Source organism: Sitophilus oryzae, unplaced genomic scaffold, assembly GCF_002938485.1.
Source record: "Sitophilus oryzae breed Bouriz unplaced genomic scaffold, Soryzae_2.0 scaffold_2008_pilon_pilon, whole genome shotgun sequence".
In the NCBI taxonomy this organism is placed as follows: Eukaryota; Metazoa; Arthropoda; class Insecta; order Coleoptera; family Curculionidae; genus Sitophilus; species Sitophilus oryzae.
In genome coordinates this window covers 1,511,458-1,526,202 of record NW_022146734.1, presented here as the reverse complement: position 1 = coordinate 1,526,202, position 14,745 = coordinate 1,511,458, and the positions used below count along the sequence as shown (strand labels likewise).

General features: G+C 33.8%; 1 protein-coding gene and 2 long non-coding RNA genes across 3 annotated transcripts in view; 2 read left to right on the top strand and 1 right to left on the bottom strand.

Moving 5' to 3' along the window:
* Positions 1 to 14,745, top strand: part of LOC115883989 (diacylglycerol kinase eta-like) — a 186,797-nt gene that overhangs the window by 151,863 nt on the left and 20,189 nt on the right. The window contains exon 12 of the mRNA XM_030902415.1: positions 2,712 to 3,037. Within this exon, the coding sequence (XP_030758275.1) occupies positions 2,712 to 3,037 (326 nt within the window). The remainder of the gene's footprint in view (positions 1 to 2,711; positions 3,038 to 14,745) is intronic.
* On the top strand, positions 6,544 to 7,122 carry LOC115883991. Its single transcript, XR_004050485.1, has 3 exons — positions 6,544 to 6,761; positions 6,813 to 6,920; positions 6,973 to 7,122. It is a non-coding gene; the product is annotated as an uncharacterized LOC115883991 (long non-coding RNA).
* On the bottom strand, positions 13,166 to 13,625 carry LOC115883990. Its single transcript, XR_004050484.1, has 2 exons — positions 13,525 to 13,625; positions 13,166 to 13,467 (listed from the first exon to the last, which is right to left on the bottom strand). It is a non-coding gene; the product is annotated as an uncharacterized LOC115883990 (long non-coding RNA).

Here is a 14,745-nt window from a genome sequence, read left to right as displayed (position 1 = left end):
ATGAACAGTTAACCGAAGTATTAACTTTAAATAAATCACGATTTTTTATTTTATATAATATGGGGTAAAACTGGTACAAAGGCAACTATCTATAATTGAAAAATTAAAAAAATATTACCTGGACACAAAAATAAAATAATACGGTTTCACAAATGTCTATTTTCGGCGAATAAGCGAAATATCTAGAAAATGAACGATAGAAGTCAGTGAATAAACACATAAAGACCAGTTAATGAACGTTGTTTAACGAATTTATTAAATTAAGCTTTACAAAAATTCAAGTTTAACTAAACATAAGCTAGTTACAGGTAAGAGTATAATATAAAAAACATTATGCTGCATTTACATATTAATAACAAAATTCCCTTCAGCGCTATGAGGTATTGGAGCAGCAATTTTTTTCACAATTTTATCCGAGTAATACCAAATTTGATCAGGTGGTGACGGCCACTTCCAAGTGTTCTTTTTTGTACTGTGGAGAGCACTTACTTTATATTCATTATTTTTAACAGCCTTTATTAGGCCAGGATAATGTGAACCCTCATAGTTTACCAGAACATAATCACCTTTAACAAACGAACACTTAAATCAAAATTTGATGTTGATTTTTCTAAACGTATTGATGACAATTTAGGGGATGTTATTCTTAGTTCCTTCTTCGTCCGATTCTTCGATTTTTTGAGCATTATTACGCTTCGTCATTTCTGACCTTTTTTCTTGTTTTTCGTATGTTTTCTTATTTTGTCCTTGTAGTTTCAATTCAAATAGTGACAGATTTTCATCCATACTTGAGGAATCGTCTCTGTTAAACCGTTTTGTATACTGTTGCTCGATTTTCTGATCTTTATCACGCTTCCGCTTTTCTGACTTTTTCTCTTGTTTTTTGCATGTTTTTCTTTCTTATCCTTGTTTTAGCTTCAATTCAAAAAGTGACAGGTTTTTACCCAAGTCTCTGTTAGGTCTCTTTATTTCATACTGTCGCCTGATCTTATTTTTTCGTTCTTGTTGTTCCACTCACTTTCTTTCTCTATCGAGTTTTCTTTTTTTAATGTCTTCCTCTTTTTGACGCTTTATTTTATCTTGTTCTTGATGAAATTCTACCCATTTTGTTGAAGCTTTCACCTAGCGGCATCACTTAAGTTTATGTACACATCTGTACCAACAAAAAATATTTATTTTTAGTAACCGCCGAATACTTTTAATAAAACTATAACACTAAAAATTAAACCTCCAAAACAAAAACTAGTGCCCACTTATCCTAATAATAATAGACAGAAATCATTTGCAAAAAGGTCTTATGTCTAATCAGTAAATGAACAGGAACAATATCCAGTAAGTAAACGATTCAAAATCCTGTTCATTTACTGGCTGGCATTTATTTTTATTACATTTAAGGTATTTTAATGGGTTTACATATGTAAACAAAGCTTAAGGGTCATTTTAAAGCAATTTCAGATAATCGAATAAAATACCAGTAAAGGAACAGCCGTTCATTCACTGGAATTTGAACTGTTTTCCCACCAGTTATTAAACACATTAAATGAAAATATAACCTAAAAGATAATAGATGTTTTACTTTTGGATTAATAACGATGAATTGTTGAAATATATATTCTCACACACGGCCAAGCTTTTATATTTTATGAACAATTAAATACCATAATTAATAATAGGATATGTATGTATCTACTTACCCTAAAGAAAATGGCGCTTAAAAGACTAACAACGTAAGACCACAACTTTGAACAGCGATTTGCACGTGTCGTTTATTAACTGGTTGTACTTTAGCAAGTTAAACTTGATTTTCATGCATCCGTTGTCCGACGATACGTTGATACGATATTAATTTTATTGGTAGAATTTAAAGACTTTGATTGGTTAGAAAATAACGCAGTTTTTAAATTAATTGCATAGCGTTTATCGGATATACGTTGGTGTTATTTTATATTTTCGTTTCCATAACGATTTTGCTATTTTACTTATATTTTTATTATTGTTAGATTAAATTTGTCAAAAAAGTGTCAAAACGCCCGTTATCGTATGAACGGGTCCCTTGACGGGCTGAAGTAAAATATTTACGGATGAAAAGTGGCGCGAAAACGATATGACCAATCAGAGCACCGTTGGACCAACGTACCAACGTATAACGGATGCATGAAAATGTAGATTATTTTCTTTTATCTATGATGAAAATCAAGCTTAGTCGTAAACTACGCACAGTGCAAATTAGATTAAAAAAGGACAAAAATAGAGTTTAATGGCCGTATACCTTATTAGAGCAAGATAAAGTTATTTTGTTCATTAACTGGGCCACATTCATTCACTGGTTGGTTTACCCTAGATTTGTTTATTTATTATTGATCTGTTTTAATACTGAACATGCAAATCTTCACTTGAGCTCTCTAACGAGTTTAACAGTTTATTAATAAAGTACTTTTCAATATTATACTCCATTGAAAAGAAGAAGCAAATGTAAAAGCAGAGAATAGGTACATTAAAAGTGCATAAAAGATAAATTTTATAATAGAGATATTGAAATTTAGAAAACGTCAACATTTGACGTTTCCAGTATTTTACCAAACCGTTCCATATCAAACCGATGTTTTTCAGGAACCGCTCTTTACCGTAGTTTACCGGTCTGGTTCACCTGGTTTTGCAACGGAATACAGCCAAAGTTTGATTTGATCTAAATACTTTACAAATCCTTCCAGGTGACGAAGGCGTACCTATCCAAGTGGACGGCGAGGCCTGGATCCAACCGCCCGGCATCATCCGCATCCTGCACAAGAACCGCATGCAGATGCTAGGCCGCAACAGGGCGCTGGAGAACTCCCTGAAGAGCTGGGAGGAGAAACAGCGCCAGAGTATCGCTGGCCAAGGTGGAGTGAAACCTAGACTGTCCGTAAGCGGTGCCAGTCACGACAAATCGAGGACCAGCGTCACCAGGCAGAGCATGCCCGGCGGCCACTCGGACACCAGCAAGAGTTTCCTGGGGGTTACAGTGGAGAAGATCAGGCAACATTCGTTTAGTGGTGCTGTAAGTATTTTATTCGTACTAAGAGTAGATCCACTGGGTTCATTATGGCCGCAACGGCCTATTGTGGCTCAGTTCTACAACCGTCTATATGCGACATAAATAAATTTCATGTCTTTCAATATATAATTTTAGGCGCATATACCAGTTTTCTCCATGTAGGAATGAAAGATAATAAGCTGCAAACCTGTATCCCATCAAAAACATAGAATGTAAAAAATGTTAAGTTTCACAACAGAATTCTTCCACTATAAATATATAGTTGTGAGATGTGTAAAACCAAGTCAGTTTATTTTATTTAGTTTCTATGGAAGCACCTATTTAACAATTTTGTTATAAATTGTTAGCATCTATTAGACATCTTTATTTCTGTAATAATTATAATGCCTTGGCAATTGCACTGCACCATAATTATAAAAGAACAATCTACCATTTTGATCACTAAGTAAATCTAAACAGTGCACTAAAGAATGAACTTTTTAATTATAGTAAACGCCACGAATGTTTGGGAGCGATTCATCGGTCGCTACCATGTAAACTAATCTGTTCAAGGTCACATAAAACTTAATTCCAGTGCCGTGGTGTTTCAAGTGATATAATAATCAATATATAATCTGTTGTAATTTGGTGTTTTAACTGTCAAAGTCTTGTCAAAACATATATTTGGTTTGGTTTGGTAATAAATATAAAATGGAATGCTCCATTGGTCGCACTGCAAGCACACCAATGGACTGACGCACAAAAACGAATCAATCAAAGAAACGCGATATAGTATCGTCTTTGTCAATCACGCTAACATTTTAGAATAAGAAAGAGGAGCGCAGGCAGATGATTAGACCGGGCCTTTAAAAACCTACGTCTGCGGTAAAAAATTTACGTTTTTAATGTAAAAATGATAGCGCGCGTGTCGATTCTAACTTCATCAAGCGATGAATCACTCCCAAACATTCGTGGCGTTTACTATAGTAGAATATCATGTCGTTCAATTGCCAAGTCATTATAATTATTACATAAAAATGTGTGACAAGCGATGGCGACAGCGCTGCCAGATTGTGATGGATTTATGAGATGAATCTTAATTTAGGAGTGACAAACAATATATTTATTATATCATTTTTTAAGCATTTTTAGGTTTTATTTTTAATTTAATAACTAATATTTTAGTAATTAATTGATTTATTTGTTTTATAGCTTATTTTACTTATTACATATTGGCAAAAACTAGTCCGTTATGAAGATTATTCTAAACGATATTATGGGGTTATTTATTTATTTATTGATGTATATCTTACAACGCCATAAGTGGTAATAACAAGTAAGAAGGTGCTATTAATGCACAAACTAGTGGTGTAATGTGCTTATCAATCAAACTTATTTCTCTGACTGCAGTCAAGGGAATAAAGGACCTTTATTGCCACGTTCTCGTTCAAAATAGTATATCAGGGAAGCTACAAGGTCTTGGCTTCGACTGTTTAAATCCTTCGACATATTTTCAACACACAATTTCAACAAATGCAATACAAAAACTCGAAAATTTAGTTCTTAAAAGAACTGTTTGTGCTTAAAAGTACATTTTTTTTTAAAAAAAGACTATGAAAATAGAACGAGAATTACTCACAAAGATTCAACAACAACAAGATATTATACACAATAATGACTGACATTAGGATAATTGTCAAATAATAAATGACAACCTTGCTTATTTATTTATTTATTCGTATCCAACTCAGTATATGAAAAAAAAATCAAGAAATACAAAAATACATATATAAAATATACAAAACGACCAAATTAATAAAAAAAAGGTACATTATACATTTAAAAAAAAACATAGTCAAACAATCAACATAAATCGAAACAAAACTTGTACAGAATTAGACAAACTACAAAGAATATATATGCACACAGCGGTTATATACAGGATATCCAATACTTGGCACACTCCAGAGCGTTGGTATTTTCCTCCGCCAGATCGCTCTAATTGCATATGTTTGGAAAATTTGGGCATACGAGAAGATGCCTCATATTTTGTTCCTCTCCGTATTCACAGGATACAGATCCGTCAAGGTAGCCCCACTGGTTCATGTTTGTCTTGCATCTGACTCCTCCACACCGGCCATGCCTGTTCCGCACCAGGTGGTAGGCTCTCTTTTGGCCTTAGAGCAAAATCGTTTGGAGTTGTTGAAGTTGCTGACCACAGCTCTAGTCTCTTTGCGGATGCCGTGCTGCTATCAAGTGGCTGGACGGCAGAAAGACAATTTTTTCGAGATTTCAACCTGGGTCCAGCGGCGTATTGTCAGAAGAGCGGGTGCCGGGTATCGGAAAGAGCTTGCTGTTTCTCTTTCATGCTGGAAACTTGTCTCCTTATGTGGGGTGGAACTATCCCACTGAGGAGGTGTAGCTGTTGAACCGATGTGGGTTCTAGGCATCCGGTGATTAGACGGCACGATTGGTTCAGCATCGGGTCTATCTTTTTGGTATGGCAGGAGCGTTCCCAAACTGGTGCGGCATATTCGGCAACAGAATAGCAAAGTGCAAGAGCAGTAGTTCTTAGTGTGTGTGGATTAGACCCCCATTGGAGTCATGCAGAATCGTCCCCGTCGCGACCCTGGGTACTGGCTAAAACCAGTAGCTGATTCTGCAACCACCAACTCAGTATCTATCTATCCAGCTAGGACAACCTTGCTGAAAACTTAATAGCGATAATACAATTCGGTTTAAACTAATTTTTGCAGCTTTAATCTAAATAAAATATATGTTACAATCATTTGCTCTATGAAGTAAAACGAAGAGCCGCCCGTCATTTTAAATTATACCACAAATTTCAACATTTTCGCCAAAATTTCATTTAGTCAGGTTTATAGACTTTAGCGTCAATGTCGATATGATTGATGACGTGCATCGGAAAATGTTTTGCGATTCCAATATAACAAAATAATTGTTGCATAGGTGCTTCCAGAGAAACTGAATAAAATATTCTGACTTGGTTTTAGATGAGATCTCACAACTTTTTACATTCCATGTTTTTAATGTGATTACTTCTAGTGATGGAATAACTCGAGCGAAAATTCGCTCGAGTACTCGATTATTGAAATAACCGACATCGCTCGATTATGAACGAGCGATGCAAGTGACGAGTGCCAAGCGACGAACGCAAGCGATCCTAGAATCAAATAAATTGAAATCCAGTTTTAATGTGACATACTCGATAAAAAGCCGAGCGAATTTTCTACATACATTGCAGGTATGTAGTACACAGGGTAGTCCGAACTGTATTCCGGAAACTTTGGAAGCATATTCTGCAGATAAAAATTAGTAAAAAAGTTCGTATAAATGTATGTCCTCAAATGCTTAGTTTCAGAGATACAGGGTGTAGAAGTTTCATTTTTATTTCGATATTTTCTAAATAATTTCTGAAGTAACATCAATATTTGGATGAAAATTGGTGTCTGGGAGTTTTTTGACATGAGAAATTTGATTTTGATGTCAATATGACTCCTACTAAAGTCCCTAGATATATAAAGTACCGCAATTACCGCCATATTGGCGCCAAAACTAGCGGCAAATTTAAAAAGGAGGCCAACATTTCGCTGTTTCGGCTTTTTAAGCAGCTGGTCGGTCCGGCGCCAATATGGCCGACCAACATTGACAGGCAAGCCGTAAAATAAAATATTTATTAATTGTAATAGAATTACGTTTATTATCTACAGTTTACCTTCATTTTAACGTAATATCAGGTGGTATATTAATATTCAATTTCATAAATTTAATTTTTTAGGCTTATATATGTTAAGAGGTTATAAACGAATGGTTTCCGTACAAGTGTTTTTCATTTGTATTAGCATTTATTTTATGTTACCTTTTAGCGCAAAGTACGCCAACAGAAGTAAGTTAATAGGTAAGAAGAAATAAAGGTGGAATAACATTTAGAATTTTAGTACTTAATTCAGTCGAAACAATTGGAAAAACTTTGTTTGTTGATGAGAACGGGTTACCTATACCATAAGTAAACTTTCCCTATTATACCAGTTATGCTGTAGTTAGTTTTGACAAATAAGCATGATTTAACAAAAGCCCGGAACTATGAATAAGCTACAAACTTATATTTGACGGCCGGCTTTTATACGAGAAAATTTTGAACCATGGTTGAAACAAATAAATTAATGTAATAATTAAATTGATATGATACATACCTGCTATTTTTGAAATATATTAATATATTGATAGAAAGATTGTTTCAATTAGTATTACTTCAGGTAGTTTCGGCATTTTAGGTATGTAATTGTGCACTTAATTTAAAAATAACTTAGAAAGAAGCTTGAAAACGCATAGGAGCTCTTTATGTATGCTGTATAATTAAGGTTTGTATGTTATGGAGTGATTTTTATACAACAAATTTATTATTAGTTGAATAAAAGCAAGTTAATACCACATAATACAATTAAAATATATTTTACTCTGCAATTTAATGTTATATTTTTAAAACAAGTGTCATAATGTTTAAGTATCATTATAATAAAAAAGTTATACTGCTATAAATTTAACATTGAAATAACTGTAATTATTGTTATACATAAATTAAGTAGGAATAATTTTACCTCGACAATATGTAAAACTTCAAATGAATCTTAACAATTTTATGTCATGTATAAAAATCAAATTTAAATCACACACTTTTATTTATAACTGACAGTATAAGACCAAATTTTAAATATAACTTTACATGCTTACATTATATTGTTTACTTTCTATTAGTAATTACAATATGAACCAAAAATATTAATTACTATCAATAAATACATAAAAAACTAATCTATTTAAGTCCATGAAAAAAACTATATAGTTAGCATATGCATAAACAACATTCTTGTTATTAGGATCAAATTTATTTGAGCTTTTTTTCATTGTTTTGATTAATATCCCTGTTAGTCCTGACTGGTAAAACCACCTGAAGCGATGTCATCCAAATCTATATACACATCGGGACAGGTCAACTCTGTGTATAGGACTTTAACGTGTAAGACAGTGATGTAGGCAGCTTAATGGCAAATCAAATGTATTAAAAAGAGAAAAAAGTTGGGTGGGTATGGGTGGGAACATTTCTTCTGAGCGGTATTGCCAGATTTTGCATCAAAATTTGAAACCGCATAAGTAGACGTTCAAAAAAATGTGGCATCTAGGGTTGGATCTGGATTTTCAACAATTAGTTACTCATTTTACTACAACTGTAATAGATTACATTTAGCTTAAATATATTATCTTCATTTCAGTAGTATACATGAACATTTTTAACATAGTTTATTTTATTCTAATTTCTTTAAGACTACGATAATATACTGGTCGGCAAGAGAAAATCTTGGGTCGTTTATTTTAGTCATCATTTACCTACATGTCTAGAAGTAAATCGCCATGGCAATCTTGTAAGTCGGGGAGAGAAAATTATTACCTATCCACTTAATCATAATCATAAATTTAACATAGTTTGTTTTATTCTAATTTCTTTAAGACTACAATAATATACTGGTCGGCAATAGAAAATCTTGGGTCGTTTATTTTAGTCATCATTTACCTACATGTCTAGAAGTGAATCGCTATGGCAATCTTGTAAGTCGGGGAGAGAAAATGATTACCTATCCACTTAATCCGGAGCTCAACTTCATACGCTTGGGAAAATTCTTGCTCTTTTCTCTTTGTTCATTTATACAATCACAGAGTCTATAGACTCTGTGCACGACAATCGGCACCCAAAGCCGTGTGTACATTATCGGTTATATCATTAAATAAACTAACCAAAAAATATGCTGTATTACGTAGTAAATAGTGCAAATTCTATTGTCGACCATTCTAATCAGTATTAAATAATAATAGAGTGAGCCAGTGTGAAGTGAGACATTAAATGATTGATCTTTTTGTTAAATTACGTGGTATAACTTAACACAATGATGAATCGTTTAATGTTTCATATGCACCTCCATAATTATTTAATCTGTAATCATACTGATTACATTGTTCAACAACAGAATTTGCGCTTTTAGTACGTTTTGGAATTAATAGATTATCTGTCTTATTATGCAACTAAGGATGTACGTGTCTACGTAATAGAGCATCAGCATCTCTCTCAATATATCGTATTGTACTGAACACGTTGACACACGAGAATCAGCAACCAAAGCCGTGTGTACGCTTCATTAAATAAACTAACAAAAAATATGCTCTATTACTTAGTTACGTACATCCTCAGTTACATAATAGGACCGATAATCAATTAATAACATATAATGTTGTAAATATCACAAATTCTGTCGACCGATCCGGATTAAGTGGATAGGTAATAAACTTCTATTTTTCTCCCCAGTATTTTATAGTCTTTTTCTTTCAGTATATCGTATTGTACTGAACAAACGTTGACTTTATTCTTCATACACACGACAATCGGCATACAAAGCCCTACGTTGTACGTTTTATTAAATAAATTAACCTTTTTGTTTATTTATTGGTTCGTTTATCCTTTATTTAATGATTGATATTATTTTGTTGTTATACCACCAAGTGCTATAAACTAGTACAAAATTAAAAAACTTAATTTTAAGTAAAGTTCTTTGAAATATATCTATATTACTATTATGAATGAAACCTCTTATCGATTTTTAATTTGGAATTATATTAATTGCCATGTGTCATGTTTTTATTATTATTGTCAATTTTCTTGCGGATAGCTGATAAATTAATCTATTGGCAATTCAATATGATTATAATATGATGTTCAAATACCATTTTGTTATTCACAAAAAACGGCCTTTTTATTACTTCTCTGTCATACTGATCCATCAATAAATATTTCTTACGTGTTGCAGCAGACGAGCAAAATTTATTAATTTTATGGTCCTTTATATTTACTCATCCCTGATTCCATCCAATTATGCCCGCAGATGAAGCGGGAGGTAGACGTTCGCTTTCGGTCATAGGCGTACTGAAAACTAAAATTTCTTATCCTCGTATTCAGAATTATAAATAGCAATAAAAAGGATAAAGATAAGTAAAACTTTATACTGATAAGTTTGCTGTACCAATATTAAAAAAATTGGTAGTAGGAAATATTATTTCATAATATTATGACATGATAATGCTATAATGTAATACTATAAAGTAAAGTAAAAGATTTGAAGTTAACGTCTCCTTTTTCCGGCCTCGAACCGGCGTGAATGAGCAGTGTGTGTCAATATATTTTACACTTTTGCCTTTATTGGACAACAGCACGATACAAAGTTTCGAACTGGTCACCCGTCTATCCACTAGTATCGCCTTACGTCGCTTAACTTCGGTGTTCTAATGGGAACCGGTGTTTCGACGTAGCTGGACCGTTGGTTGCCCGTAATACTATAGCTACAACCGTTATAACACTAGTTATACCACCCCGCATAAATTCAGTATTATTATAAATAAGTAATTTATTTCACACCCTTTAAAGTGTAGCACAATTAGAATCATAAAAAACGATGCCACTTAACAGTTACATAATGTTTATAATGTTAATTTTAAAGGTCGTTTTACATAAAAATTGTTTATCTGTTTTTATTTATGATACAAAACCCGCTTGATCATAAAACTTTTTGATCATGTCAATGAGTTTTTTTTATATTGAGTATGTATGGGGCTTAAGAAGCAGCGTGGTGAAGGCGTTGTTCCACTGTTTGCATCTTAAACATTGTCAGCTGTCATAAAAAGATTATTATTAAAATTCTAATAAATTAAATTTTACAGAATTCATAAGCAAACTTTTAAACTAAAATTGGCTGTAATACTAAATCTAAATGAAAATAAAATATTAGTACGCCTATGACTCAAGAGTTTGGTTTGGTTTGGTGGCGACACGTGCGAAGAGATATGCATGGCTTCCACATTTCGAGAGGCGGGGTGAGACCAATCAGCTAAGACAAATCAAGTGGTGGGAGAGAATATGGCCGTAGATGCCAGGTCTAGGTAATATTCCCTAACATTAAGGTTTCTACAGGAAATACCTTTTTAGAAAGCATATTTTTGGACACACTTTAGTGTGTGTATTTAATTTGTTTTCTCAAACTTGGCATTTCTAAAAGTATCATCAGATAAATATTTTAAAAGAATATTTTTTGTTGGTTGATTGACCGTGCCAACCAGGCTTCAGGAAATTTTCAAAACTTCATCTGGCAACACTGATAGTATCGAAGTCCTAGAACGGTAGACATACTTTGACACATTTATCAAATCAGTCGGATTTTGAAAGGGTTGGTGTACATCATTCTACAATATATTTACGATTTTGAAGGTTATCCATACATCTCGAGACGTTTAATCTTTTAACAATAAAAATAATTAAACGTCCGGTTGTATCTATACTGCTTCCATGTTTTTGCTTGCTGTTTCAGCATAAGTTAAAACAAGCATTAAAAAAATGACTAAAAATCAACTTTAAAAAAGGACATTTAGCAAAATAATTATAAAAAATTAAATCAAAGGTTCAAAAATACCTCCCTGTTGTGCTTCGCAATAGCCAAGACGGTTATAAAACTCTGACCTAACTTTAGCTAACATAACAGCGGGGGATATTTTCTAACGACTGAACGATTTTTTTAATCGCAGCTCGTCAATATTCATGGGTCGTTCATGGTTATGGCCATAAATGGAGTTTTTTACATATCCCCACAGAAAGAAGTCATTGGGCGACAAATCAGGGAGAACGTGGTGGCCAATTAATGTGCCTTGTGTGGAAATTAGCCGATTGGGAAATGTGGTTTGAAGGAACAGATTTACGTTCCGCGCGTTATGCGCAGGACAGCCATCCTGCTGAAACCACACTTCCTCAAAATTGACTGGCAAATTTCGAACTGCTGGTACAATTTGGTTTTATAGCATATCCAAATATTTGGCAGCTGTTAACATACCATCAATAAAGAAAGGCCCAATGATATGATTTTGCAGCATGCCAGCCCAAACATTTATTTTTTGTGGATATTGTGTCCGCAGTGCCATACTAAGGTGCTTATTTTCTCGAGACCAATAACGTACTATCGAAGGATTGTGGTAGCCATGTAAGGGCTTTCATCTGAAAATAATATATTTTCCAAAAATAAATTATTCCGATCGGCTCTTTCTCTTACAGCCTCGCAAAACTCCAGACGTCTGTTACAATCTGCGGGAAAAATTTCTTGCGTGGTACTGATTTTGTAGGACTTATATCCATGCTTTTTTAAAACCCTGCGAACCGTTCGAGCATTGCAACCAACTTGTTCTGGCTATATTTCGGCTTGAACAAGGTTCGCTTGTTTCGACCGCGGCACAAATATTAATTTCCTTGTCGGGAATCACCTTCTGCGCCTTCCTTATTGTCACAATTTCTGCACGCCGCAATGCAGCCTGTTTGCTCAAATTTATGGACAATGTTGCGTACAGTTGTGGCACAAGGCACGGGGCGATCTTGAAAGGTGAACACAAAACGCCCAATGACCTCTTCCACACTAGACGAAATGTAAAACCATTTAACGATATGCACCTTCTCTTCGGTCGTATAAATAGCCATTTTTGAAACACTTAACGTACATACCGAAACAGCTAGGCGAAAAGAATGATGCAAAAATAGTTTGGATCTCAGGTGATCTATTTCCTTTCCTCACCCTTTCATCTACATAAAGGTGCGTATTCACTATCCGAACGAACGAATGTTACTATCCAACGAGCGAACGTCCAGTCTTGTTCGCGCGGTTCTATAATTTTCATTCGTTTGCGAACGTCTCTGATATACTGACTGGAAACGGACGATGGAGCGAACCGAATGGCGAACGGCCGCATGCATTCGGTTTGCTGTCCAAATATACCGAATTTCATTCCTTTGTTCTTTCGGATAGTGAATACGAACCTTAACATAAAGCACCGCCCCTCTCAATGCGTTCTCCCACCATGCTTATGCTTTACCTTGCCCACACCCGTAAAAACCGGCAACACTGTATCGGTCGCACCGGCTTCTCGCCTGCCCCTTTTGATGCTGTCTCTCTGTCTGTCAACCGGTCATTTATATTATTCTCTGTCTTATACGTTAAAATCCTATACACAGTAATCAAATGACCAGGTCGGTATGTATCATAACATAACTTATTCTTTTAAATAATTATTCTTCGTTTGGTCTGATGATAATATATTGTAGATTTATCTAAACTTCTTGCTGCAAAATGTTGAAAACTAAACTACACTAAACATTTTAGGGAATGATTACGTAGAGATTTCATTTACACTTAGCATCCTTTTTAAAAGATATGTATGGTAGTTTGCAAGTAAGGTCTTTGTTTTGTTCTAGATTAGATTTCTAGAGGTTGATCTCGGCCTGACCCACTGCGACCTTCTCAGATCTATTGTGGTCTTGTCTTGTTCTATAATGAAGTTTTATGTACCAATAGGTTATACTACAAATAGGATTGTTAAAAATATTCACTGGAGCATAAATAAATTCAATCCACTACCTAACGTGTATTGAATATCGACGATGTTAGAAAACACATCAAATGGCGGCCTTTTCGTGTAATACACATTTCTTCACTAAAGTTATCGACGCCTATACATTATTAACTAAAAATTTGTAGCATTTTAGTGGCTTTATAATTATTTTAAAATATGTGGATAAATATTTTTATCCTGAAATTGACAGCTTCTCAACATTTGACATGACAAATTCAGACAAATGTGACATTTAAACAGTCCTACCACTACAGTTTTTCCAGAAATACCCCAAAAATCCGCCATTTTGGCGCCAATAACATTGAACAAACCAATTGCGGTACTTTATATATCTAGGGACTTTAACTCCTACTAGTAGAGAGCGCCACCTACATATGTTTTGACTGTTTTGATGCGTAATAACTTTTTGTCCGTACCTGTATAAAACTACCGAGTGAAAAAATATACATCTCTGTGACTTTTTACGTAAAAAACATCTCTTTGTAAAAATCGCTACGAGCAACCGTTCACAAGATATTTAGAATGGAAAAAGTCAATACATGTCATTATTGACGAAAAATAAACACGTTAAGTAGATAGTTATTTCACTGAAATAATAAATTTGGGAAATTTTTATTTTTTTAAATTAATCATAAATGTTTCTGCAAAAAATGACAATAAAACACTTTCCGTTGACCTTTTGAAAACATTTCAAATTTATGATTTCAGTCTAATAACTATTTAGTCAACATGTTTAATTTATGTCAATGATGACAGGTATTGATAATTTCGATTCCAAATATCTCGAAAACCATTACTCGTAGCGATTTTTACCAAGAGACCTTTTTCACGTAGAAAACGTAGTAAATGTATATTTTATTACTCAGTAGTTTAATACAGGTACGGACGAAAAGTTATTACTCTTCAAACCAGTTAAAAAATATGTAGGTGGCGCCCTCTACTAGTAGGAGTCATATTGACATCAAAATCAAATTTCTCATGTCAAAAAACTCTCAGACACAAATTTTCATCCAAATATTGACGTTACTTCATAAATTATTTGAAAAAAATCGAAATAAAAATGAAACTTCTATACCCTGTATCTCCGAAACTAAGCATTTTAGTACTTACATTTATAGGAACTTTTTGACTTATTTTTATCTGCAGAATATGCTGCCGAAGTTTCCAGAATACAATTCGGACCACCCCGTATATATTTATCCGTTGCGTATCTGAGGAATAAAATT